The sequence below is a fragment of the Microcaecilia unicolor genome, chromosome 12, assembly GCF_901765095.1.
Source record: "Microcaecilia unicolor chromosome 12, aMicUni1.1, whole genome shotgun sequence".
Lineage (NCBI taxonomy): Eukaryota > Metazoa > Chordata > Amphibia > Gymnophiona > Siphonopidae > Microcaecilia > Microcaecilia unicolor.
Window position 1 is genome coordinate 658,688 of NC_044042.1, and position 26,761 is coordinate 685,448.

General features: G+C 44.2%; 1 protein-coding gene across 1 annotated transcript; it reads right to left on the minus strand.

The window, feature by feature from the left end:
• Nucleotides 1-25,913, minus strand: CSF1 (colony stimulating factor 1). The gene is made up of 9 exons (XM_030221323.1): nt 25,866-25,913; nt 25,509-25,628; nt 24,719-24,781; nt 18,862-19,038; nt 18,191-18,356; nt 16,572-17,602; nt 2,867-2,907; nt 1,997-2,046; nt 1-1,357 (listed from the first exon to the last, which is right to left on the minus strand). The coding sequence occupies exons 2-8, from the start codon at nt 25,623-25,625 to the stop codon at nt 1,998-2,000; spliced, it is 1,644 nt and encodes a 547-aa protein (XP_030077183.1). The 5' UTR covers nt 25,626-25,628; nt 25,866-25,913; the 3' UTR covers nt 1-1,357; nt 1,997.
• Nucleotides 25,914-26,761: the final 848 nt, after the last annotated feature.

A 26,761-nucleotide genomic window follows, 5' to 3' on the forward strand; every position in this document is an offset into this window, starting at 1 on the left:
TATGTAAGCCACATTGAGCCTGCAAATAGGTGGGAAAATGTGGGGTACAAATGTAACAAATAAAAGAAATAGCAGAGCTGCCCAAATTCACTTCCCTTCAGGGTGGATGCCATGAATCCTTAGTGATATGACAGGAGACCTACGATAATCAACTTCTGGAATCTCATTTCTGTAATAATCAGGTGGAGAAATACAGAAGAAGAGAATGCCAGGGCCTTGTCTCGGATAACTCCCTCTCATGAGCTCTTCTCCACAGTTCCAGTCTTAGCTTATACGCTTTCCATTAAGATTAAGTGTAATTCACCGAGCTTCCTAGCAGTATACAATTGTAAAATTTAAAACAACAAAAAAATGTACCCCTTGAGCCAAACTCTTAAGAGCTATCACCAAATTCATCAGGAACCCTTCAGAAATGTTTCAAAACTCTGACACAGACATTAAAAAGTGATTTCCAAATCCAAAAATGACTTTTGATAAATATTCAAATGGCAGCATAAAACCTTCTAGAAATCCCCAAATCCAGCTGGGACCCTTCAAGCCACATCTTCCATTCCAGTATAATGTATAAATCCCAGTCTGAGGGGAACCATGCTTCCGTCTCCTGGAACTCAGGAGGGGTCTCGCAAACACTGAAACTCCTCAGAGCGTTCCACTTGCCCATTCAAGTCCCTCTAGTCTATGCAATTTGGGTAGATGTTGGCCCCCAGTGCCATCTTCTCTTGATCATTGGTCCCAGGTACATTCTTTCTTGGGGTGTTTACCCTGCCAGCTCCCATCTTCTCTTTAGTGGTTTTGACCTCAGCCTCATCCTCTCATGGGGGGTTTTCCTCTGTAAAGTTTTCTTTCAGCTGTATTTTTAATTAAAGATGCTGAATTGGCTACCTCATCTTAGCTTGAAAATGCGAAGCTACAAGAAAGGCACAACCCCAGAGATTGCAGTGCATTACCTCATTCAGCACAAGTACCTTCTGCATGAAAATGTTATAGCAAAGAGAGAGGAAAACAAACTCTGCAGAGTGAGTCCTTTGGATACGAGGCAGAACTATGGAACAGAACCTGTTCCCTGCTGTCCTGGCAGAGTGCAAACTGTTCACCTGTTGGAAATGCAACAGCACAGAAGCATGACTGCAACATTGAATCCAGCCTTCCTCATTCCCAGGTTACTGGTTAGTGCAGAACCTCAGCTTTTGCCTTGTTTGAGGCTGTCAGTCTGCAGGAGAACAAAGGGTTCTGTAGGTCCATTATGTATCGCTCCCTTTGACTGGGGAAAAGGTATGATGGACAATTTAAGGTTCTGCCGTTTCCAGCCCGTTGAAATCCAAGACCACGAAGCTTATCTTCTGAGATTCTTGTGGGCCTGTAAGGAGAACAGCAACATTTAAAAAAATATATACCTCAGACATTTGATGCTATTCTGGGTCTATGCAGTGCAAAAGCAGAAGCATTGCAGTATTAAACATCAGGCAAGGATGAGTGTACGGAGTAAGATTGCAATTGATTGTATTCATGTTTATATTTGGCAATTTTTAGTATTGTTATGCTGTTAACAACACTAAGTTTTATGTTAAACTGTGCCTTGGGTGAATCTCTTTATAAAGGTGATTAATAAATCCCAATATATAAATAAGTTGGAGTAAAGAGCCAAGTACCTTAGGAAGGACAATGAGGTGCCCACGGCCTGGGGGTGGGGGAGGTTAGGTAGTAAGATGCCCAGGGTATGCAATGAGGTAGTAACAGAGTCAGGCGCCATGAGGGATGGTCAATAATGCAGCAAAGGAGACAGTAAACTGCAGAGTGCCAAATGCCAGGGACAGGAAGGCAAGGGGTGCTGAAAGTATGATTAACTGGTGATTTGCTTGGGGCAGTAGAGCTTAGAGTATAGGAAGAAGACACAGACCAAGTGCTGAGAACAGGTACATTGGAACAGCGCTTCTGATCCAGTGCCATTTGTCTACTGACTTCCCCCCCACCCCCCACTTCCAAATCCAGATCTCACCTCACACAATTCCTTGAACCTGCAGCTCTATCCGTTCTCTGTTCAATGGCCTGAGAAATTTTAAAAGAAAAACACAACTCATTATGCTGAAAGATCTTTAACTGGAAACAAATATTCTCATTCCTTTAGTCAGCATCCGAATTCCTTGAGTCTGTAGTTGACTACACCTTGTCTACACTGTACAGTATCTCTGAAGGTACAGAGAGCACTCCTTCCCCCCACCAAATCTCTTGGCGTGTACAGTGACTGTTCCTCCTGCAGCAGAGCTTTGCACGGGGAAATAAACTGGTCCCCATCCGCACCCCATCCCCGGCATAAATAGATCTTTTGTCACCAATACCGTGGATTCTCTTGGTCCCCATCCCCGTGCACGCCTCTATGCTGCAGTGACTACTCCTCCCACACAATCTCCTGCAGCATGCAGCGACTGTTCCTCCTGCAGTATGTCTCCTGAACCATGCAGCAACTGCTTCTCCTGCAGTGTGTCTCCTAAACCATGCAAGACTTTCTGCAGAGAATATTTCTGAACCTAAAGGTACAGTGATAGCCCCCTGCCCCATCCCCAGTCTTCTGGCACATGCAGTGAATGTAGCCAAAACAGCAGAGATAGTCCAGAGAAAGGGAAATCAAGTTCGGCAAGAAACAGATTTATTGGAAAATGACCCGAATCGGCCAAGTTTAGGAACTCACGCCTTTGTTGGGGGGTCAAAAGCAAACATCTTCATAGGTACATAAAAAGCAGAAATGTCAGCATAGCGTATTTGTGGCTGAACTGGAGATTTCTCCTTCTCTGGATTACGGCTGCTTGTGCAGAGTATTTTGCTCCTGTTTTTGTTGCTCTTTCATGCAATGAACATGTCAGGTTCTCACCTTTCCTCAGGCAATGTAGCTGTCAACATTCTCTGCAGCAACTGTGGAAAGAAATAAGAGTTTCAAGCTTATTAGGTACTTGCTATCCCACCTATCATTGATGTCAACTAAGTGGCTTACAAACTAAAAAATGCAAGAGAGAAAGAAAGAGAAAGTAATAAAGTAAAAGAGGAAAGATAACACAGTGAAAGGGGGAGAACTACAATAATCTATATAGAAAAAAGTGGGGGAAGGAAAACACAACCAGGGAAAGGGAGTATTTCCAGATGACTGGTGCACTTAGGCCTGGATAATGATACAGAGTGGAAGACCTCTAAGAAGAGGTGAGTCTTCAGATCGGTCTTAAAGCGCTGTAGGGAGGATTGGGACCTAAGATGTTCTGGAATCTGATTCCAGAGCTCTGGACCTTGTACAGAGAAAACAGCATTTCTGATTCTAGCGTGAGCAATATCACGAAAAGTAGGAAAAAGCAGGTGATGTTGGATGGAGGAGTGGAGAGATCGAAGGTAGTAAACACGCAAGAAATGAACCGTTCACTTGTCTATTAGATTGTAAGCTCTTTGAGCAGGGACTGTCTCTCTTTGTTAAATTATACAGCGCTGCGTAACCCTAGTAGCGCTCTAGAAATGTTAAGTAGTAGTAGCTCATATCTGAAAGACCAGAGTCAAGATTTTACAGCAGATACAATAGCAGACAGGAAGCCAGCGAGAGAACCGTAGCAGAGGTGTAACATGATCAAGAGCAGCCCAGACTACTGGCAGGTACTTGCTATTGTCACAATGTCTCTCTCTTCGCCCTCTTTCTATTATATTAAAAGGCAACAACGCTAAGACAGAGCACAAGCTTTTCACTATCATGCTACACAAGACATAATGTCTGCTTGATCTGCAACTCTTTCCAGTTCTCATTAATATTGCTTTCCAAAGCATTGCACAGACTTTAAAAAAAGGAAGAGTCCCTGAACATTATGCTGGGACACTGGGTCAGCTCTGACTGAGAGGGAAGATTATCCCCTAACACAGTCCTTGAGGACTATAAAAGGGTCAGGATTTTAAGAGATCCCTAATGAATCTGCACATAATAGGTTTACATGCATATTCATTACGGATATCCTGAAAACTTGACCCATTTGTGGCTCTTGAGATTGGGAGTGAATATGTTTGTTGTAGCACTTGATATACCGCCTTTCACAACCAAAGTGGTGTACAAAGCTAAACGGAAACAGGAAAGGAACATTACATTACCTTTAAAACTAAATGTAAAACCCTGTTTGATTTCCAAGGCCCTCAGACATAATGGGCCAGAGTACTTAAAGAATAAGTTAGCCCTTTACACTCCTTTGAAACCTCTCAAGGATCATCACGATCAATCCTCTCATCAGAAGAAATTGTATGATGTGATATTATCCACCAGTGAACCTTCTCGGGAGTAGCCCCCACGCTCTGGAATTTACTTCCAGAGGGGCTACCTATAACAGGAGATTATCTCTAGTTCAGGAAGCAGGTGAAAGCCTGGTTCTTTTCCCAAGCCTTTAATATGTAGGGTGACTGACTATACACTCATTCTGCACCTGGACTATCTTGCTACACACACTGTAACTTAGACCGGTTCCTTATATCTTGATTAACTGTACAAAGATCTTGCCTTGATTTTAACTAACCATCAAATTATCTCAGCTGACTCTGTACCATGCATCTTGTCCCCATCAGCTATATGGTAAGCTGTGTTGTAAAAAAGCATTAGTATCATAGCAATGTTATTTGAATGTTCTAATTGTCTGCTTATTAGATATTCCCTCACTATTACGATTACATCGTATTATATCTGTTATCTGAATTTCAGTGCTGTTAAATGTGTATATTTTTGATCTTGTTTCATGTTAGTCCTATTCAGGGCTTTTTTTGAGGGGGTACTTGGAGGTTCTGAGTACCGGCACCTTTTCCATTGCCTGCTAAAATTGACCCATGGTCCACAAGTTTTAATGAAAGCGCTCAGGCTCTACAAACTAATTCTGCCTTGTCATAGAGCCTGTGACTGGTTGCAGGGGGCGGGTTCCTCAGTGATCACCCCACCCCTGAAGGGGTGATCTGGCATTTCAGTACCAGCACCTTTTTTGCTAGAAAGAATGCACTGGTCCTATTATTAGGTTTCAACTTGCTGTTTTTAAGTTTTCCTCTTTCTTTGTATTTATGTTTATACTTGTTCATTTTACTGTTATGCTGTTAAAATGTAAGTTTGATGTTACTGTACACCGCCTTGGGTGAATCTCTTCATAAAGGCAGTTAAGACATCCCCAATAACACAGTAGATGACAGCAGATAAAGACCTGTACAGTCCATCCAGTCTGCACAGACCACAGAAGTCTGCCCAGCACTAGCTTTGTTTCCCAATTACTGGTGTTGCCACCCAATCTCCGCTAAGCTTCTGTGGATCCATTCCTTCTGAACAGGATTCCTTTCTGTTTATCCCATGCATTTTTGAATGTCATTACCATTTTCATCTCTACCATCTCCTGCGGGAGAGTATTCCAAATATCCACCACCCTCTCCGTGAAAAAATACTTCCTGACATTTTTCTTGAGTCTGCCCTCCTTCAATCTCATTTCATGCCCTCTCGTTCTACCGCCTTCTCTTCTCAGGAAAAGATTTGTTTGCTGATTAATACCTTTCAAATATTTGAACACCTGTATGATATCACCCCTGTTTCTCCTTTCCTCCAGGGTATACATGTTCAGGTCAGCAAGTCTCTCCTCATACGTCTTGTAACACAAATCCAATACCATCCTCGTAGCTTTTCTTTGCACCGCTTCAATTCTTTTTACATCCATAGCAAGATACGGCCTCCAAAACTGAACACAATACTCCAGGTGGGGCCTCACCAATGACTTATACAGGGGCATCAACACCTCCTTTCTTCTGCTGGTCACACCTCTCTCTATATAGCCTAGCTGCTCTATTTTCTTTTTATATGCTGATGCCAGCAGCCTGGTCCCACCCTGGTTAAGGTGGAGCCCATCATTCCGGAATAGGCTTCCCCTTCTCCAGAAAGCTGCCCAGAAAGGAAGAGCTCATAACTTGAGAGAAGACAAGAAGAAAATCTATTACATAAGTACATAAGCACTGCCACGCTGGGAAAAGACCAAAGGTCCATCAAGCCCAGCACTTTGTCTCCGACAGCGGCCAATCCAGGCCCCAAGAACCTGGCAAAAACCCAAAATTTAATAACGACCAGCATTTCATATTAAAAAAGGCAACAATAAGAAAATGAGAAAAATGTTAATAAAAAAAAAAAAGCTAAAAGGGAGCAGTCACAAAGGTTAGGAGTTTTAGTAAGGCATGGCTGTTTAAAAAAATACCATCTTGGAAGCCCAGACCATATGTATCCCATGCATTAAAAAAGGTGAAAGGAAGACCAGACAACAGCCAGCATGGTTAAAAGATAAGGTGAAAGAAGCTATTAGAGCCAAAGGAACATCTTTCAAAAATGGGAAAAAGATCCAAATGAAAACAGAAGGTACTATGTACACTGACAAGTTAGATGCAAAGCTTTGTTAGGAAGGCTTTGGTTGCTATAAATCTTGTCTTAGACTATACAATTCTCAATTACATTTAGGCAAGAAAAAATACTTTGAATTATTCAACTTTCTCTAAATCTGGCTCTTTTCGGGATTGTTCATCACCTCACCAGGTTCTGAAGGCGCTCAATCGGCCAAACCATCAGCCAATTCCTTGGCATGTTATTTCTCCTCTAAGGTTGAGCAACTTCGAAACTCTTTGTCCTCATCTATCCCTGATCTCCAGGCTTTAGCTATAATTTTTGCCCCCATGAGACCAACCATCTCTATTTTGGACCCAGTCTCTCCTACTTGGTTAAAACCCACTACTCATGGTTTTCTTCCTTTAGCATTGAAAATGATTTCACAAAGCCTTACAAGTGGTCACTTTCCATCCCTTTGGAAGCAAGCTGTATTCCGTCCTGTTTTGAAAAAAGCCACCCTAGACTGGTCATTGCCAAACAGCTACCGGACAGTCTCCAATATCTGTTTCCTTTCTAAACTGCTGGAAAAGGTAGTATTCTATCAACTTCTGGCCCATGTAGAGGAAACATCTGTACTTCGCCACACCAGTCTGATTTCCGTGCATATCATAATATAGATTCCACAATCACTGCGTTCCATCCTAGACTCTGGTAGTATTAGCACTACTTTTTAATCTTTAGTTCTTCTAAGTCAGAAGTTTCATGTTTTAAGTGTTCATTATTGACTTTATTCCTATGATTTAGTTTTTATTTCCATTTGATACTTCCTTTGATGCTACTCTCAGACTCCATGGCTGTCTCCAATTTGTATCATCTTAGATGGACACAAATCGGCTATCACTGAATCTCTTTATATCTAGATTATTGTGTTTAGTCAATCACCCACAGAAATAAGCAAGTTACCCAGCAGGTATGCAGTTTGAGGAAGGGCTCAGATTAAGGTGGTTATCACCTCAGACTATGATGTACACTGAAGACCATGCCATGTAGTGATGACTGTAGAACTGTTATCCAAAGTTTGGTTCTAGTGAAACTTAATTATTGCAATTCATTTTATTTGGGCATCTCTCAAATACATCTGAGGGCTTTACAGCTAGTTCAGAATGCCATTGTCCACCAAAATACTATCATGTTACCTCATATCTCAGGGCAGTACTGCACCAGTGGCCTGAGCCTAAGTGGATATGCACAGAATTTGTCCCCCCTCCCTCCAGGCTCCTCTCTCTAACCCTTCCTTGCTGCCGACCCAAAATATTAAATACTTGAGCTGGTGGAGATCCCTAAACCCCGCCAGTTGAAGATTTCCTCCCCCTTGGGCAGTCGGTGCTCTTCTTAATGGTACCTGGAAGCATGTGCCTTGTGCTGCTGCTGCCACGCATGCTCGATGCTTGTACATGTGTGAAAACTGAGCATGTGCAGAGGGGCCAGTGTCGCTGTTAGAACAAGACTGCCAGGATCAGACCCACCAAGTGCTTTTTTTCTAGCCCTCAGAAGCTTGGCAATTCTTGTGGCACTAGCGGGATTCCTGCCTCCCCATCATGACTCAACTTTCTTTAGGCTTCAGCCACATAGTGCCAGAAGTTTGCTTAGTATTGCAGTTTCAAATCTCATGAGACTTGAAACAACAAGACCAGCCCAAACTTCCAGCGCTACGTGGCTCAATCTTGCAGAGAGCTTTGTCGTGGCGGAAAAGCAGGAATCTTGCTGTTTCTTCTGCAGCTGAAGCCAGGTGAGGGGAAAGAGACTGGATAATGACTGAAGGGGGAGGGGTACATGAGAGAGAGTGAGAGAGACAGGGTGAAGGCTGGGGAGGGGACAATGCACTATTGTATTTTGCCATTATTTGACAAAGCATGCAGCAAAATATGACGGTGTATGTTACAAAATATAAAATGTGGCCTCCAACAGAAAAAGGTTGGACAAACCTGCTGTAATACTATCCAAGGTAAATAATAACTTAACCATTATCAGACTCTGTATTGGGCAAAGCAAAGCTTCTTTGAAATATTTCCTCAGCAAGATCTCTGCAGATAATAATGGACAAACGGGAACATTTAAGAATCTCGGGTTGGAAGATCTCATCTGATTTTCCATCATCTCAAGTTGTCTATGCACATACAGGCTATCCTTAATACCGGAAGCCTCAATTTGCTGCAGAGCACCAACCTGAGATTCAAAGATATAGTCAAAGAGGGGACATTTTTGGATCCTGTAGCTGAGTGTATAGTAAATCTACAATTTTCAGAGACTCTGGAACTCATTGCCGGAGAAGGTAGTGACGGCAGCTGGCCTTGCTGAGTTTAAAGGGGGTCTGGACAGATTCCTGAAGGAAAAGTCCATTGATCGTTATTCAATTTTGGGTTTTTGCCAGGTTCTTGGGGCTTGCATTGGCCACAGTCGGAGACAGAGTGCTGGGCTTGATGGACCTTTGGTCTTTTCCCAGTGTGGCAGTGTTTATGTACTTATGTACTTTTTTACATAAATCTCAACATGGTTTTCATTCCTTACTTATTACTTTAGTGACAGAGGTAAGGAGACTATTAGCAGCAGGAAGGAGTGTCCAGCGTTTGATGCCATGGACCATTCTGTGGTTAAGTGAAATGGGTACTGCAGGTAGGGTTTTTGACTGGTTTGCTGCTTTCTTGAAGAATCGTATATATAGAGGGGCATAAATCGAAAGAGGCGCCCAAGTTTTCCTGAGGACGTCCTCGCAGGATGTCCTGGCGAAGGGGCGGGGAAACCCGTATTATCGAAACAAGATGGGCATCCATCTTTCGCTTTGATAATATGGTCGGGGTTGCCCAAATCGCGAAATTTAGGTCGACCTTAGAGATGGTCGTCCCCGATTTTCAGCGATAATGGAAACAGAGGACACCCATCTCAGAAACGACCAAATCCAAGCCATTTGGTCATGAGAGGAATCAGCATTCGTAGTGCACTCGTCCCCCTGACATGCCAGGACACCAACCGGGCACCCTAGGGGGCACTGCAGTGGACTTCAGAAATTGCTCCCAGATGCATAGCTCTACCATAGCCCTTATGGGTGAAGGAGGGCACCTACATGTTGGTACAGTGGGTTTCGAAGGGCTCGCATTTACCACCACAAGTATAACAGGTAGGAGAGGGATGGGCCTGGGTCTGTCTGCCTGAAGTGCACTGCACCCACTAAAACTGCTCCAGGGTCCTGCATACTGCTGTCTTGGAACTGGGTATGATATTTTAGGCTGGCATAGAGGCTGGAAAAAATATTTATAAAAATTGTTTTGAGGGTGGGAGGGGGTTAGTGACCACTGGGGGAGTAAGAGGAGGTCATCCCCGATTCCGTCCGGTGGTCATCTGGTCATTTAGGGCACATTTTTGTGGCTTGGTCGTAAGAAAAAAAGGACCAGGTAAAGTCGTCCAAGTGTTCGTCAGGCATGACCTTCTTTTTTGCATTATTGGTCGAGGACGCCCATGTGTTAGGCACGCCCCAGTCCCGCCGTTGCTATGCCTTTGACACACCCCCTTGAACTTTGGTCGTCCCCACGACGGAAAGCAGTTGAGGACGCCCAAAATCGGCTTTCGATTATGCCGATTTGGGCGACCCTGGGAGAAGGACACCCATCTTGCGATTTGTGTCGAAAGATAGGCGCCCTTCTCTTTTGAAAATAAGCCTGATTGTGTTCTTAATTAATGAAGAAGAATCTAAAAGTTGGTTATCATGCTGTGGGGTTCCACAAGGCTCTTGTTTGTCCCCGCAACTTTTTAATGTTTTTATGAGTTTCCTGAGTAAATACCTGGCAGATTTAGATATTTTTTCACTTACAGACGATATATTTTGTTTTATGTCCTAAACAGAATACTTTACAAGAGACTCTTTCTAAAGGAACTACATAGATATGGTGGAAAATTGGACAAAGTCAAATTTTCTTAAATTAAATAAGCAAAAAATAAAATTCCTTTGGTTCAGAGACCTACAGAAGGTTGTATCAGTTGATGTCCTTCAGTTTGAGGACAGATCTAGAGTCTTGGGGTAATTTTGGATTCTAGACTGTCTTGAGTTACATGTTAATGAGTTAGTATGGAAATTCTTTTTCAGCTTACGTAAATTGAGAGCCATTAGATCATTTTTGAGTCCTGAGAATTTTCGGGTTATTACACAGGCAGCTTTAACACCATATCTTAACTATTGTAATTCTTTGTATAGTGCTATTAACAAGAATTTCAAGAAGAGATTGCAATTTTTAAAGAATACATCGGCCAGGCTGATTTTTAAGCTGCATAAATTTCAGGAAGCTTCTCCACTTTTCTATAAGCTGCACTGATTGAAGACAGAGCAGTGTATTTATTTTAAGGTAGCCTGTCTGGTATATAAGAGTTTTTATGGTCTGGGATTGGAGAATGTGAACCTATGGTGTCTCATTGCATGCAATATCGTCATCAATTTTCTGAATTACGATGTATAGTGATCGATCACATAAGAATTTCGGAAAGGAGAGGGGACATTAGACGCCTTTTACGACAGAGAGAACAACGATGGATCTTTGAATTAAAGACTGTCATACCCGGTGGGTTGAATATAGCGCTGGAATGGAAGGCGTTTCTTTAATTGGAGGATTTTTGAAGTGACGTCAGACGCTGAGTATATAAATGCATTATGTGAACAGAGAGACCGTCCGCCATGTTTTGATCTTGTGATTTATGGAGATGGTGAGAGATTCAGAAGCTTGGATTTTTTGAACATTCCCCTGAAGCAGCTCATTGTTGGCGAAACAGGGTTTCCCTGTCGGGACTTTATTTATATGTGGAGTACAAACAGATGAAATCGGAGTTAATTAATCAAAAGATTTTCCGGTGAAGATAAGTACTCTTTCCAAGTTCTTCTTGAAATTTAAAGTAGGAGTTGAATCTCCTTTGCAGTTGTTGTCAAGCAAGCTATGCGGTGTAACCATTATAAAGATAGTAGTAGTTAAACACAATGTAATTGTGGAGTTTTTTTAAAGACACGTGATTGCGACAGTCTCCCCGTTATACTAAAGGCTTGTCCTTTGACAAAGAGGTAGACTGTCATACCTGATGTCTTTTTTTCTCCGCATTTATTGCATGGTTTGATATTAACTTGGGTTGCTTGCCAACAGTCTGCAATCTTGGTAGAAAGTGATATTGTTTGATTTGATATTCTACCTTCCGGTTTCGATATTAAGTGATACTAAATTGGAGAATGTGACCCAGCTTCTATGACTATCTTTGAGAAGTAGATCTAGATTAACTTTGGATTATCCTTCAATGAAAAACGTTAAGTTAAAATCGGTTTGGGAAAGCTCCTTCATGTATCAAAGTGCTAAAATTTGGAATAGCAATCCTACCTATATTGAACAGATTACTTCATATTTACAGTTTTTTGTAAAGCCTTAAAAACTCACCTGTTTTCATTGTACTAAGACTTGTAATATTTCTTTTTTATTTTTTTGTGGTAGAATTGGATAGATGGCTGTCACCATTGCAAATATAATTCCCTTCTAACTACAAGTGACTTTTGGTGCGATGTGTTTTACAGCTACGGTTCAAGGTGAAATATAAATGATGTGACTAGAACAGAACACATCATTCACCTTCGAGATCACAGACTGAGTAAAGTCACAAGGCTGTTGTACTGGACCCTGAAGCAAAGCCTCAGGTCCTGTTGACCACTTTCCACACGTCCAATGATATTTGTCAGGAACCATCTTAGGAGACTCCACTGGGCACACAGAAGAACCAAAGCTATTGTTCGTTCTATCGGGAAAAACCTCTAAGGATAGATGGGAAGCCATAGGTGGCTCAGGGCTAGGCCTATCCACTGAACTTAAAGAGACAATCAGAGGAGATGGAGACTCTTTACTTATAGGTACCAAATGGTTTAGGAGTAGTCGCAGTTGGATGTCTGGTCTTAGCTTTACGATCCCTATATCAGCAAACAAACTCCACTTCAAAGTATAAAATCCAAAATTTCCAGCGGAGTCCCTGTCCACCAGAGCTCCAAAGGAGCTCAACAAAGGGGTGAAATTTATCAATGGGAAGTTGACCTGCGTTGAAGACGGTAACAAAGAAAACGTCCCAGGAAGTTGGAAAGTGAGGCTTCAGGAGCCCTAACCAAAGCAGGCCCAGGTACGCTCATACCTCCTCCTCTCGCGATGCCTAACTTTAGACGTGAGGATTTGCACCAAGTAAACTCTGGTGTAAATTCTTGCAATTCAATCAGACGCAGATTCCCCCCCCCCCCTTATTCTATTACAGCGTGCATAAGTTCTAGGAATGCCCCTGATCAGCCTGTGACCCTCCCATGGCCACGTCCCCTTTTTGGAGCCATGGCGCCTGATCCCCTTGACTAAAAATGTATGTGTAAATTTTAATTCATGCCAATTAGCACCAATAATCATTAGCACAATTATTGGCGCAGGTTGACTTATTATTCAATTAAAAGTACATGCGTGATTTTAAACGCCAATTTGCGTCTTATGGCATCGGCTCCTTGATCCTGTTCACATAAATAGCAACTATCCCACCAGAGCCATGTGGACCAAAATGTCATCCTATATTTACACCCACTCTTTCTGAAGAGTCAAATGTATTCCCCCCCTCCAGAAATAAAAGTAATTCAACTGTATTTAAACATCCCTCAAGAGGTAGTGTCTACTACTACTACTACTACTGCTATTTAGCATTTCTATAGCGCTACAAGGCATACGCAGCGCTGTACAAACATAGAAGAAAGACAGTCCCTGCTCAAAGAGCTTACAATCTAATAGACAAAAAATAAAGTAAGCAAATCAAATCAATTAATGTGAACGGGAAGGAAGAGAGGAGGGTAGGTGGAGGCGAGTGGTTACAAGTGGTTACGAGTCTACTACTACTATTTAGCATTTCTATAGCGCTACAAGGCGTACGCAGCGCTGTACAAACATAGAAGAAAGACAGTCCCTGCTCAAAGAGCTATGTAATAAAAGTGAGCCAAGTATAGGACAATCAAGCCATTGTGACATCACTGATGAGGTTGGCTCTTATTGGTGGACTGAGGCATTATGACATCACACTATTAGATCTGGTTACAAGAGACTACTACTACTACTATTTAGCATTTCTATAGCGCTACAAGGCGTACGCAGCGCTGCACAAACATAGAAGAAAGACAGCCCCTGCTCAAAGAGCTTACAATCTAATAGACAAAAAATAAATAAAGTAAGCAAATCAAATCAATTAATGTGAACGGGAAGGAAGAGAGGAGGGTAGGTGGAGGCGAGTGGTTACAAGTGGTTATGAGTCAAAAGCAATGTTAAAGAGGTGGGCTTTCAGTCTAGATTTAAAGGTGGCCAAGGATGGGGCAAGACGTAGGGGCTCAGGAAGTTTATTCCAGGCGTAGGGTGCAGCGAGACAGAAGGCGCGAAGTCTGGAGTTGGCAGTAGTGGAGAAGGGAACAGATAAGAAGGATTTATCCATGGAGCGGAGTGCACGGGAAGGGGTGTAGGGAAGGACAAGTGTGGAGAGATACTGGGGAGCAGCAGAGTGAGTACATTTATAGGTTAGTAGAAGAAGTTTGAACAGGATACGAAAACGGATAGGGAGCCAGTGAAGCGACTTGAGGAGAGGGGTAGTATGAGTAAAGCGACCCTGGCGGAAGACGAGACGGGCAGCAGAGTTTTGAACCGATTGGAGAGGGGAGAGGTGACTAAGTGGGAGGCCAGCAAGAAGCAGATTGCAGTAGTCTAAACGAGAGGTGACAAGTGTCTGAATTTAAACACAAGTCTGCTGTAAAGAAAACCACCTCAACATGCATCGGATCCTGCAAAATGTTCTAAAACCCTGTCTGGTGTTATGAGGTCTGTTGTCACCTCAGTAAGACCAACATATAATCCCTTCACTGCAAAACACTGTGTACAAATGTGTGCAAACACACACACACAACCTATCATACCCTAATAGCACTAACTCCCAGGACTCAAAGAGCAACAAAGGCAGCACAACACACAACATAATGAGAAAACAGAACAAACCGATCTCTACACAGAAACTACATGCTAGCAGAATACTGCACCTTGGTCACATGTGCAAAACACAGACGCTCGACAAATATGAAACGAGGGACCACAGATCAGTAATAGAGATATGACAGCAAGACTCTGCACGTACAGCAATAGAGGAGAAACAAACTAAAATTCAAGGTAGAGAGATGCATTTCCAAAAACTGACATATTCCAATTAAGAAATTCAAAATAAAATACTTTTTTTCTACCTTTGTTGTCTGAGAATTTTATGATTCCATTTCTTTTGGTTCCACTGACTCTCTTCTTATTTTCTCTGTTTCCCCCCCTCTCTTTGCAAGGCCTCCTGTCCATTTGACATTTCTTCTCTCTCCTTCTCCACCATCCATCTTCCCTGTGTATCCTTATCCATCCTGTCCAGCATCTGCCCTCTGGAAATTGGTCCCTCCCCTCCCCCTTTTCCAGCATCACCCCTCTGTGTCCCTCTCTCCCTATTCTCCCTCCCTGCCCAACATCTTTCTGTGTCTCTATCTACCCCCCCCCCCTGCCCAGCTTCTCCTCACTCTTTCACTTAGGTCGAATTCTTGTGGCACATCCGAATCACCTCAGCCTTCTACTTATAAATAAGTTCTTCAACATACCCAACCCCTCTCCTTTCATATGGCTTTTTAAATCTATAATTCTGAATTTCACCAGTATGGTCTGTAAAAACTTCCTAAAGTTAAGGTTAAGCATTTGGGGGGTACATTTGTAAGGCATTTTACATGCAGAAAAGGACTCTGATAAGATGGTGCATTTGTAGCCAAAAAGGAAGTGAAACTGTGCAGCCAGGGGACAGGACCAACAGGAGAAGAGGGGCTGAATTAGGGAGTAGAGACTCTCTGTCCCTCTTCCCTCCTTTTCCCTGCCTGGAACAGAACCCCCCCTCCCCCGCACCAGAGTCTGAAAGGTGGCAGAAATGCAATAAGGCCCTTCCCCCAGGAATTAAGCCTTGAATAAACATAGCAAACAAGAGCAGGCCTGCTTTTAAATGTTTCTGGGCAGAGTAGCAATATTTCACAGAATTCAAATATACATCACCTCTTTCAGGGTAAGTGTAAATCTATTAGCACTGTCTATTTACTGTATTTATTATTTGCTCAATCCCTAATAATCGGTTTTAGCAATATCCAATTCTTCCTTAGAGGTGCTACAAAATTAAGGCAGCTTCAAAACACAAAACCAATAGTTATTGTTGACAGAGTACTTTGCAAAATAAAAGTTTCCAAAACACGACGAAAACTCAAGAATCAATTTGTCTTACATGCAAAAGGAAACTATTCTTCAGCTTAGTTACTTGCAATTGGGAAAGATGAATCAGAAACTTGCTTAAATCGAATTCCTCTACTAGAAGGGATTCAAGGAAACGTGGACACCAAAGAATTAGCAATGCGAGAAATCCTCTGGACTAAAACCTCAGTGCATATTAAAAATGATACAAGCCAAAAACCTGGGCCTGGAATAGCAACCAAGGTATTTTGTAAAAGCTGGAGCTGATTTTTCTATTAAGGCTAGTGTTGCCTTCATAAAACAGACTTTGAGGATTTCAGTGAGGTGTTTTTTGTTTATTTTTACAAAACTACTCCCACGTGCTTTATAACTCAGTACAGAGTATATCAGAAAATATAAACCTGCTTAAAAAGATTTGTAGCTAATTTTAATAGAGTGGATTGTTCAAAGCTGCCCCATTATTATAATCAATATATCTGAAGATCAAGAAGTATAACTTAGCCACCTAATGGTAAATGGATAATAGATCCAGATACCTGTAGGTGGTTTTGAACGAGAAAAAGTTCTTCTGAAAACAGTTTAAATATCTGTGCAACCAGATGTGGTATTTGCTCTCCAACCTAAGCACACATGAAATACACTTATAGGAATGGGTTGTTCTAATCCAGTGTCATGAAAGTTGCAGACTGGTGGCGGTGGGGGGTGGAAATCCAGGTGCTTAACTGACTGGGGAAGGCAATGACAAACCATCCCGCGGCGCTAACCATCATGCAAGCAATGACCCCCATATGTCATCTGCGACTTGGTACTTATGCATGGGGCACTGTCTTTCCCTTTAAGAGCAGTCAAGTTCCTCTCCTCCCACTTCAAAGTAACCTCATTGTACAAGGAAAGACCCTTACCTTGCTCTTGTGTCTGTAGTACAGCAGTCCGCACAGGGTCAGCAGAAGTCCAGCGACAATGGGCAATACAGAGAAGACGATGCTGCGCTGGCTGTCTGGCTGCAGCCTTCCCTGGGCTCTTTCTCCTCCTGCATCAGTTACAGAGAAGGAGTACAGTTCAGATCGGGGACCTGCAAAGTGCTCTTCTCTCTCGTTGAAGCTTTGGGCGCTTTCTCCTCCGCCTTTACTTCGAAACGCACTGCTGTGTCGTTTGGTTGGGGGCTTGGCCTTAGTGATCAGCTCTTCTAGACCTGCAAGGATTCCCTTAGAAAGGAGCGTGGGAGAAACTTTCCAGGAAGACCTGGATTCTTTCGCTGGATCCTCACCCTTTTTAGAGGCAGTAAATGGTGCTCCCTTGCTGGGGGCCACTGTGGGTTTATTGTTCTGAGGCACACTTGAGAGCAAGGATTTCTGAGCAGCAACCTTGTCGCCTGATCCTTTTCCACTTGTCCTGCGTACACTGGACGAATGCAAAGTTGACCGAAACACTGGCTGGGAAGAGTGAGTCTGGCTGAGGTCTAAACTCATGCTCTGGGCCACTGCAGTAGCTCCCCCAGACTCACCATCGCTCATTAAATTCTTACTGCTACTGCTCCAAATATTATCCTGCCCGGTAGTTTGAGACTCTACGACCAGTGTGAACTGCACAGAGGAGGGTTCTGTGCTGAAGGTATAAGCGTCCTGTCCATGTGGTACAGACTGTTCTGCCACTGGAGAGAGGAGAAAGCTGGGGTTTACCGTTTCTCCGGGAGTCTTGAAGCTACCTCGACCAGAGCCGGGGTCACTGATTGCAACAGGGGTGCGCACTGTATCGGACAAATCTTTTGGAGGAACGGAGCTCTCTCCTATTCCTTTGGTGCCCTGGCATGCTGGCATGATAGTGGGGCCTGCAGACAAGTTGTCAGTGCTGGTATTAGGAAGCTGCTCCCAGTTAGAGGAGGTTGTAAGGAGATTTTTCAGGGAAGGGCAGCTGCAGTCACACTGAGCAGGACCTGAAAGAATGAGATGGGAAAGCCACAGAGTAACGTTGTAGTAAGAAGAGCGGCCGACCTCTGAAACTGCGTAAATTCTAAGTTGCATAGTTGAAAAGGGGCTGTGGCCAAGGGCAGCTCGTGGGCATTTCTAAAATCTATCTGCATTCTTGTAGACTACACCCGGTCCGGCATTTAAAAACTTGGCGTAACTGCCCACGACTAAATTTAGTCATGCGGGCAGGTGCTCAGCATATTCTATAAACCGTGCGGAAACTGAGGTGTACTTTATAGAATAAGCCCACCCATATTTTGTTTTGCGCTGATTTTTTTTAGGCGTGATAACAGAATCTAGTCCTACATGTATAAGCTCCTGTCTCAAAGTGATGCTAGTGAGCAAGCTTGGAGGGGGGAGGGGATGTTAGTGAGCAGGGTAGGGAAGTGCATTGCTAGTAAGCGGGGGTGGGGGTGGGGTGGGTGTGACACGAGAAACATGGACTAATGAGCGTGCTGCTAGTGTGTATAACCAGTGGGTAGATCACTAGCAACCAGCTCATTTTGGGTGGTTTTTGTTCAAATAAGCATAAGACATGGCTGGCAAGTTGTTACCTGTGGGTGCAGGAGGCGGACTTCTTCTGCACTGCGCAATCTGCTCCATACAGCTCTTTCCCATCTGGACAGTATTGTTCTTCAGGAGCTTCTCACTCATCTCAAACACATCTTTCACCTTTTTTAGCATTTCTTGAGGGCTCATTGTGAATGTCATTGCACATTGCTGGGAAAATGGAACAAAGCCCAAATCAGGAACCTCGGAGAACAGAGAGAAGACTGGCACCAAAGCCCAGAGAATGCGAAAGCCCCCAAAACACTAAGGAAAAGGCAGCAAGGGCTGATTTTTAAATGTTTCTCACTCTGGCTATAGTAACATAGTAGATGATGGCAGAGAAAGACCTGTACGGTCCATCCAGTCTGCCCAACAAGATAAACTCATATGTGCTACTTTATATGTATACCTGACCTTGATTTGTATCTGCCATTTTCAGGGCACAGACTGTAGAAGTCTGCCCAGCACTAGCCCCGCCTCCCAACCACCAGCCCCGCCTCCCATCACCGGCTCTGCCACCCAATCTCCACTAGGTGGATCAAGTCAAAAGGGAAGCCTGAGTGTAAAGCCAGGGAAGCAGATCTTTCCAATAAATCGATTTGGCATTCCACAAAAAGCCGAGAGACCCAGTGCAACTCATTTTTGTCAAAGAGAAGGGGATAAAAAGCAGCCTAACCTTGCAGCATCCTTTCTCCATTGCAGGGATGCATTCTTGACGCTGGAGCTCGCCGAACAATTCTTTCACTTCTTTTGTATTATTATAGTTAAGAGAATGTTCATTGAATTTCATGTGTGTGTTAAATACATCATTTAGGAATTCAAATGCCACTTGGACGTAGCAGACCTCATCTGTCTGAAAGAGAGACAGAATCCCTTAACCCCAAACAGACCCTGTGAACGGTATTAGGTACAAATTAACCACTGATAGCTCAGCAGGTAGAAAGCCTAATTAAAATTAACAATCATGATTATTCCAACATCATCCTTCCTAGAAGAATCCTGCCTGAAACGGGTACAATATTTTATCTCATTATGTAAATACTAGTAAAAAAAAGCCCCGTTTCTGATGCAAATGAAACGGGGGGCTAGCAAGGTTTTCTTCTGTGTGCATGTGGGAGTGTGTGTGTCCCTGCCCTCTCTCCCCTCCCCCCCTCTGAGTCCTTCACTGTTACAGAGCCAGCGATTTGATTTCCTGCTCTGCTGTTTTCCTTCACTGACTGTTTGTGTTACAGAGAGGGCGGGGCAGACACTCATGGGGAAACCGGATATCTCTCCCCCTTCACACTTCCATCTGGAGGCTTCATAGAACGTTGGTGTTGCCTTTTATATAGAGAGAGATATATAAAAGAGCTGCCATTCATTCAGTTACGCTGGCTGGTTTACTGCTGACTCTGCCCCCAAAACAGCTGGTTTTCAATTAGGCTCTAACTACTAATTTGATTTAATTAATCAGCAGCCGTTTCTGGCCTGTTAAATCATTTTGAATATCAAGCAGTCTGGGCTCAATATGCAAATGATTTCTGCTCCTATAACTGGCCTCTGAAAATGTACTAGGGCCAAGTACCTACATTTATACTCAAAATTTCATTCATCTCCTAAATTTAGAAACATAAAAAGAGGGGGGGGGGGGGACAAAGGTTATGAGCTTGATACTGATTTTCAGAACCAGGCTCAAAACTCTAAGCAAATGAAAAGCAGATCTACATTTATAAACATAACTTATGAGCTCCAGAATTAAGATGCATTTTCAGCTGACAACAAAGGTGCTTCAAAGCACTTAGACTTACAAAGTTACTATAAGGCATATTTTCAAAGCACTTAGACTTACAAAGGTCCATAGTAACCCTTGGGTGCTGAGCAGGGGCGTAGCTACGGGTGGGCCTGGATGGGCCCAGGCCCACCCAGTTTAGCCTCAGGCCCGCCCGCCCGCCCAGAAGCAGATCCTTATCTTGACCGTCTCCCGTCCCTGCCGCAGCGCTTCTTTTAATGTTGTCGGCGCTGCCGTTACAGTTTCCCACCCCCGCGGCGGCGCTTTACACTTTACCTAACAGCCAACGCTACAGATGCAACGCTGACGTCCGAGTCCGACGTCCTGCTCCGGGGCCTTCCACGCTGATGTAACTTCCTGTTATGGAGGCGGGACGCGGAAGGCCCCGGAGCAGGACGTCGGACTCGGACGTCAGCACTGCCTCTGTAGCGTTGGCTGTTAGGTAAAGTGTAAAGCGCCGCCGCGGGGGTGGGAAACTGTAACGGCAGCGCCGACAACATTAAATGAAGCGCTGCGGCAGGGGTGGGAGAGGGGTGAGGAAGTCAGTGGGGTGCTGCGTGCTGGCCCAGAAGTAAGGGGAGGCGGGGAGGGAACAGAAAGGTGCTGGACTTGCCAGGGGCAGAGGTTTGGAGGGAAGGGAGAGAGGTTTTGGGATTTGCAGAGGGGAGTTTGGAGGGAAGGGAAGAGGTTTTGGATTTGCAGAGGGGAGGTTGGAAGGAAGGGGAGAGGTTTTGGAATTTGCAGAGGGGAGTTTGGAGGGAAGGGAAGAGGTTTTGGATTTGCAGAGGGGAAGTTGGAAGGAAGGGGAGAGGTTTTGGAATTTGCAGAGGGGAGTTTGGAGGGAAGGGGAGAGGTTTTGGATATATAAGGGGGTGGAAGGAAGGGGAGAGGTGCTGGACATGTATGGGGGCTGGATGAAAGGGAGAGAGATGCTGAACATGTAGGGGGGCTGGATGAAAGGGAGAGAGATGCTGAACATGTAGGGGGGCTGGATGAAAGGGAGAGAGATGCTGGACATGTATGGGGGCTGGATGAAAGGGAGACAGATGCTGGACGTGTGGGGGGGGGGGGGGCTGAAGGAGAGGTGCTGGATATGCAGATGATGATATGCAGAGGGAAGGGAGAGAGATGCAGGGAGAAAGAGCCAGATGCATAAGGGGAAGGAAAGAGAGGAAGAGAAGCTGGTTGGGGGGTGGGATCAGAGAGGAGAGGGACACATTGGTGTGGAGGAGGGAGAAAGGGGACATAGGGAAGTATACAGATACAGAAGGGAGATGATGGGCATTAGGTGGGAGCATGGGGACAGGGACACAAATGTGAGATGCTGTATGGGGATGGCACATGGGCACAGAGGGGTAATGCCTGACCAAGGGGGGGGGGGGAACGGGGATATAGAATAGAGATAAAATGCTGGACACTGGAGAGGGGGGTATATGGACACGGGGGGGGGGGGGGGGGAGAGATACCAGACAAGGGAGAGAATAGGAATGCAGAAGGGATATGCTGGGCATGGGGTGCATAGGTGCACAGAGGAATGATGATGGATGAGGAGATATGAACACAGGGGAGATACTGAACAAGGAAATATAGGAAAACAGAGATGGGAGATGGATGATGGACATGAAGAAAGAAGAAATGTCAAATAGGAGACCCTGGCAAGTGAGTTAAGAGAAGACAGAGGGAAGCAGAAACCAGAGACTGGGACCATTATGATTTGAGAAAAAATGACCAGACAACAAAAAGGTATAAAAAATATTTTATTTTCAATGTTGTGAATATAACATGTTGGATTTGAAATGTACATCTTGCCAAAGTTGATGTTAAACATGGCTGGGGTCCAGGACAGAAATCTAGGAAAGGACCCCAAAGTCCATTACCAGGCTGCGCCTTCAGCTTCCAGCATGCAGGCTTTCTCTGGCCAAGGAACCAACCCCTAACACCATCCCTGGCATGTGCCATCTTTATATTTTGCACAGGAGCAAATGCCTTGCTTTCTTGTTTCTCTGGTGTTGTACTACATGCAAGGTCTAGTTTCTTGGGGTTTCCGTTTAATTTATATTTCTAGAGTTTGTGGTCACTTATTCTGTATTTGGCATTTGTGTCTTGTGTGTGTGACTGAGGTATTCTGTTAGCATGAAGTTTCCATGTAGCATTCTGTAGTAATTTGGCGTGTTCAGCTTTCCTGATAAATGTATTTGTATTTTAGGGCCCTACTATAATATTTAAGGCACTTCTTTTTCATAGGTAGGATCTTTGTTTTTGGAAGTTAGTGTTGGCATGGTAGATTTGCTCTAGGTTCTGAGTGACTTTTGTTTTATAGATTTTTTTAAGTTAATTTATAATATGTCTGTAATTGAGATTACACTAGAAAACAAAATTTCTTTATATGATGAGTTTTATGGTGAATTGTCCTTGCTGTGCTCTGTATCCATTGTTGGTGGACGGCCAGGAGGTTCTCTGGATGCAGAATGTGTTTGGCTTCAATACCATATATGTGTTGGAGGACCATGGCTCAGTGGGGCTGAATAGTGCAGTCTATTGTACTTCCTTTAGCTCTCAATTGGCCTGCAGCCACTGAAGCCTGCACTGCAACCCTCATTGAAGTTATGGGGAGTGGGGTAGGGACAGAGCATGGGTGCATCAGGTTTGCTGTTTTTTTCTTTTTCAAAAAAGTTGGCAACTCTAGTGCCCACCCATCCAACCTGTTGGCCCACCCAAAAATTGCCTTCTGGCTACGCCACTGGTGCTGAGCCCCCCAAAACCCACTGCCCACAACTCTACACCATTACCATAGCACTTATGGCTGAAGGGGGGCACCTAGATGTGGGTACAGTGGGTTTTGGAGGGCTCAACATTAACCACCACAAGTGTAACAGGTGGGGGGATGGGCCTGGGTCCACCTACCTGAAGTCCACTGCACCCACTAACAACTGCTCCAGGGACCTGCATACTGCTGTGATGGAGCTGGGTATGGCATTTGAGGCTGGCATAGAGGGTGGAAAAAAAGTTGTTAAAGTTTTTTTTTTTTTTTTTTTTTGGTGGGAGGGGGTTAGTGACCACTGGGTGAGTCAGGGGTGGTCATCCCAGATTCCCTCCGGTGGTCATCTGGTCACTTAGGGCACGTTTTTGGGACTTGTTTGTGAAAAAAGTGTCCAAAAAGTGACCTAAAATTGCGCTAAAAACGGCCATTTTTTTCGATTATCGGCCGAAGGCGCCCATCTCTGCTCAGCCGATAAACACATAAGTACATAAGTAATGCCATACTGGGAAAGACCAAGGGTCCATCGAGCCCAGCATCCTGTCCACGACAGCGGCCAATCCAGGCCAAGGGCACCTGGTGAGCTTCCCAAACGTACAAACATTCTAAACATGTTATTCCTGGAATTTTGGAGTTTTCCAAGTCCGTTTAGTAGCGGTTTATGGACTTGTCCTTTAGGAAACCGTCCAACCCCTTTTTAAACTCTGCTAAGCTAACCGCCTTCACCACTTTCTGCGGCAACGAATTCCAGAGTTTAATTACACGTTGGGTGAAGAAAAATTTTCTCCGATTTGTTTTAAATTTACTACACCCCAGTCCCACCTTCACCACGCCTCTGACATGCCCCCGTCAACTTTGTTTGTTCCCGCGACGGAGTGCAATTGCAGGCACCTAAAATCGTTATATACTGATTTGGGTGCCTTTGCGAGATGGGCACCCATCTTCCGATTTGGGTCGAAATCTGGGCGCCCATCACTTTCAAAAATAAGGCTGATAGTAACCTATGGAACTTTGTAAGTCTAAGTGCTTTGAAAATTCACCTCATAGTAAGTTTGTAAGTCTAAGTGCTTTAAAAATGTGCCTCTCATCGTAACTTTGTAAGTCTAAGTGCTTTGAAAATACGCTTTTCATAGTAACCTCTGGAACTTTGAAAGTCTAAGTGCTTTGAAAATGAGCACCTTAGGCTCCTAAGTCTGGCTGTGAACAGGGCACAAATTTAGGAGCTCAGGTTTTTGTTTTGTTTTTTAAATATCTGGCCCATTATTTTTATTATCCAAATAGACTCAGTAGGGAAAGTCCATTCTGTCAGGGAAACTGAAATAGAAAAATCACTACGAAGTAGAAATTAAGATTTCAAGACTTAAGAATACAAATATTATGAAGAGGGAAGAAAAAGCTAAGCAAGGAATATGCACTGCTGCCTGACACAGTTGCTCCTTGGTTTCAGGAATGGGATAGAAGAGGGTTTTTATAGGGTGCGTTCGTTAATCTATCCAGTGTAATATGGTGTTTATTGAGTTATTTAATTTGATATACCACTAAGCGGTTCAGAAAGTTAAAAATACAGAAGGAGAGAAAAGCGATAAAGAAAGAAAGATTAAGAGAAGAGAATAAATGAAGAAAAGAAAGAAAGAAAGAAAGAAAAAGGGGTAGAAGTGGAAGGGGCTGAAGAGGAGGAGCAGAAATATTCTGGGCAGAGGTGAGTTTTGAGAAGTTGATTGAAGGCAGTTCAACTATTAAGTGGAAGTTCATTCCAGAGAACCAGAAAGCAGTCTCGGATGAGAAGAAGAGCTGACAGAGGGGTGAGTGAGAGCATGGTGTGGAGGGGAGGGAATGAGTAACTTGTTAAGATAGGATGGGATTTCGTACACCATCAGAAGAATTTTGTATTTGATCCAGGCACTGGCAGGAAGCCAACTTCAGACCAAAGGAGTGGGGTGATGTCATCAAAGCGCAGGCAGCCATGGACTGAATATAAAGGAATATCCAGGCCCAAGCAGTACTCACCACTTGTGCTGGGTCCACAAAATCCCAAGTGATGGTACAGGAGCTCTGCAGCTGACTGTCAATCTGCGGAGAGATGCAAGGGGTGAGAAGGCAGCCTTCCAGTCTCTGCTGTCATGCCCAAATTTCAGCACATGTAGTTAAAAGAATTACCAGGGCACAAAAAAAACCAAACAAACCCTGGAGCAGAACCTGAACCAAAATGGCCAATTTCTGAACAGGCTCCTTTTACCTATTCCTAGGGTGCAATGGCCCAAAAGAACTGAAATGTGAGCAGAGAACTGCTGGACCTGGTCCTGGAGGCATCCCAACCAGTCAGGTTTTCAGGATACCCACAATGAATATTGATGAGAGAGATTTGCATGCAAATCTCTCATGAATATTCATTGATCCTAATATTGTGGCTAATGTATCTTGATTTTCCTCTTTTCTAATAATAAACTACTATTCAATTTGCATATATTATCATCCAATTTATTCAAATAAAATAACCAATACAAAAATTGAAAAAATACAACACATATTACAAACAACGAACAATACCAAACAGATGATGAATATTCATTGTGGATATCCTGAAAACCTGACTGGTTGGGAGCCACTGGGCTATATTAATTCAATAGCTCTGCTGGAAATACACAGGGTGAACCATAACTACGTCCAGACTAACTTTCTTTTCAATTTGCCAATCCAGATATGTTCAGCAGATTGATTGATGTTTTAATCATAAGGAGGAGGGTACATAACAATTTTATAAATACATCCAGTACTTTCTTTCAGTCTCAAAACTCACCAGGGCATCCAGTAGCTGAAGGTGTCGGTTTGGGATACTGCAGGAAATGGCTTCGGTGGCCTGCGACCGAGTGGCCATTAAAAGTGAAAAGATGAACTGGACGGCGCTGAGCCACATGATCTGCAAGAACAAAATGGGGCAGGAAACGAGGGGTTGAATCAGCAGGGTTTAAGAAAAAGCACGTGGAGGAGGAGGGGGGGGGGGGAGCCCGGGGTCTGCAAAAGCTCGCTTTCAAAAGTTTCAAGTGCTCACACCTCTCTGCTGCTGCCCCTCAAAGAGTGACTATAACGCCCCCCACTGGCGCTGCACACAAGGGCACCCCTTTGCCCACGGATCGGACCGGACCCCTCCGCTTACCTCGCTCGGTGCCGTTCCGGACAGGACGGAGCTGGGCGGCCTGGGCTCCTCCCGCTTTATACTGGGAACTGCCTCCTCCCCACACCGTGTGCTTTCCGGGAAAACCCCGTGGCCTGGGGCCAGCAGTGACGAGCCCTGCTCGCCTCGACTCTCTGTGCCCTGGCTCTGGCTCCTCCACCTCCACCACCCGGGACTTTCCGACTCACAGCTCCAAAAAAGGTTCAAAACCCCAAAGGCTGCATTTGCCCCATTTTGCTCGGCATTTGTGTGCAGGACACAGCTAAAGAACAGCCCCCAGGTTTCTGAAGTGCCGGCTTAGAGTCAGCAAAACAATTTGACGTGTGTTGCCAAAAAGAAAACACAACCTTTTTAAAATCACTCGGACGATGAGACGAAGTTCTTGATGTCCAGGAGCTCAGAGCTGACTATAGCAGGCTGGATCATGTTAAGCTTTAGGTAACATGGAGGGGGGGGGGGGGGTCCAGGGCAACTCTCCTGTTTGCAGCCTCCTGATTCCGCTCCTAGCTAGGGTACAGGGCAAATATAGATAAATATAGCAATTAAATGAATAACGTATCTTTACTTCTGCAATTCAGCAGCCCAAAATTTGTGTATAAATTACCCATATAGGAGTTGAATACCACCACTCCCCCCCCCCCCCCACACACACACACTATAGAGACAGTGGTAGGGTGCTCAGACATATTTCAGCCTGTCACTATCCAAATAGGGGTAAAAATGTTCAGATAGCTGAGTATTCACCAGCCATGAGTGAACAAAAAATAATCATGATCCATTACTGCCAGCCTAGCAGTGGGGTTCCCAGGGCAGGTTTGACAAGCCCCAAATTAAAAGGCTCTGGGCTGCTCAAGGAGAGGCCATGGCTTCAAGAAACC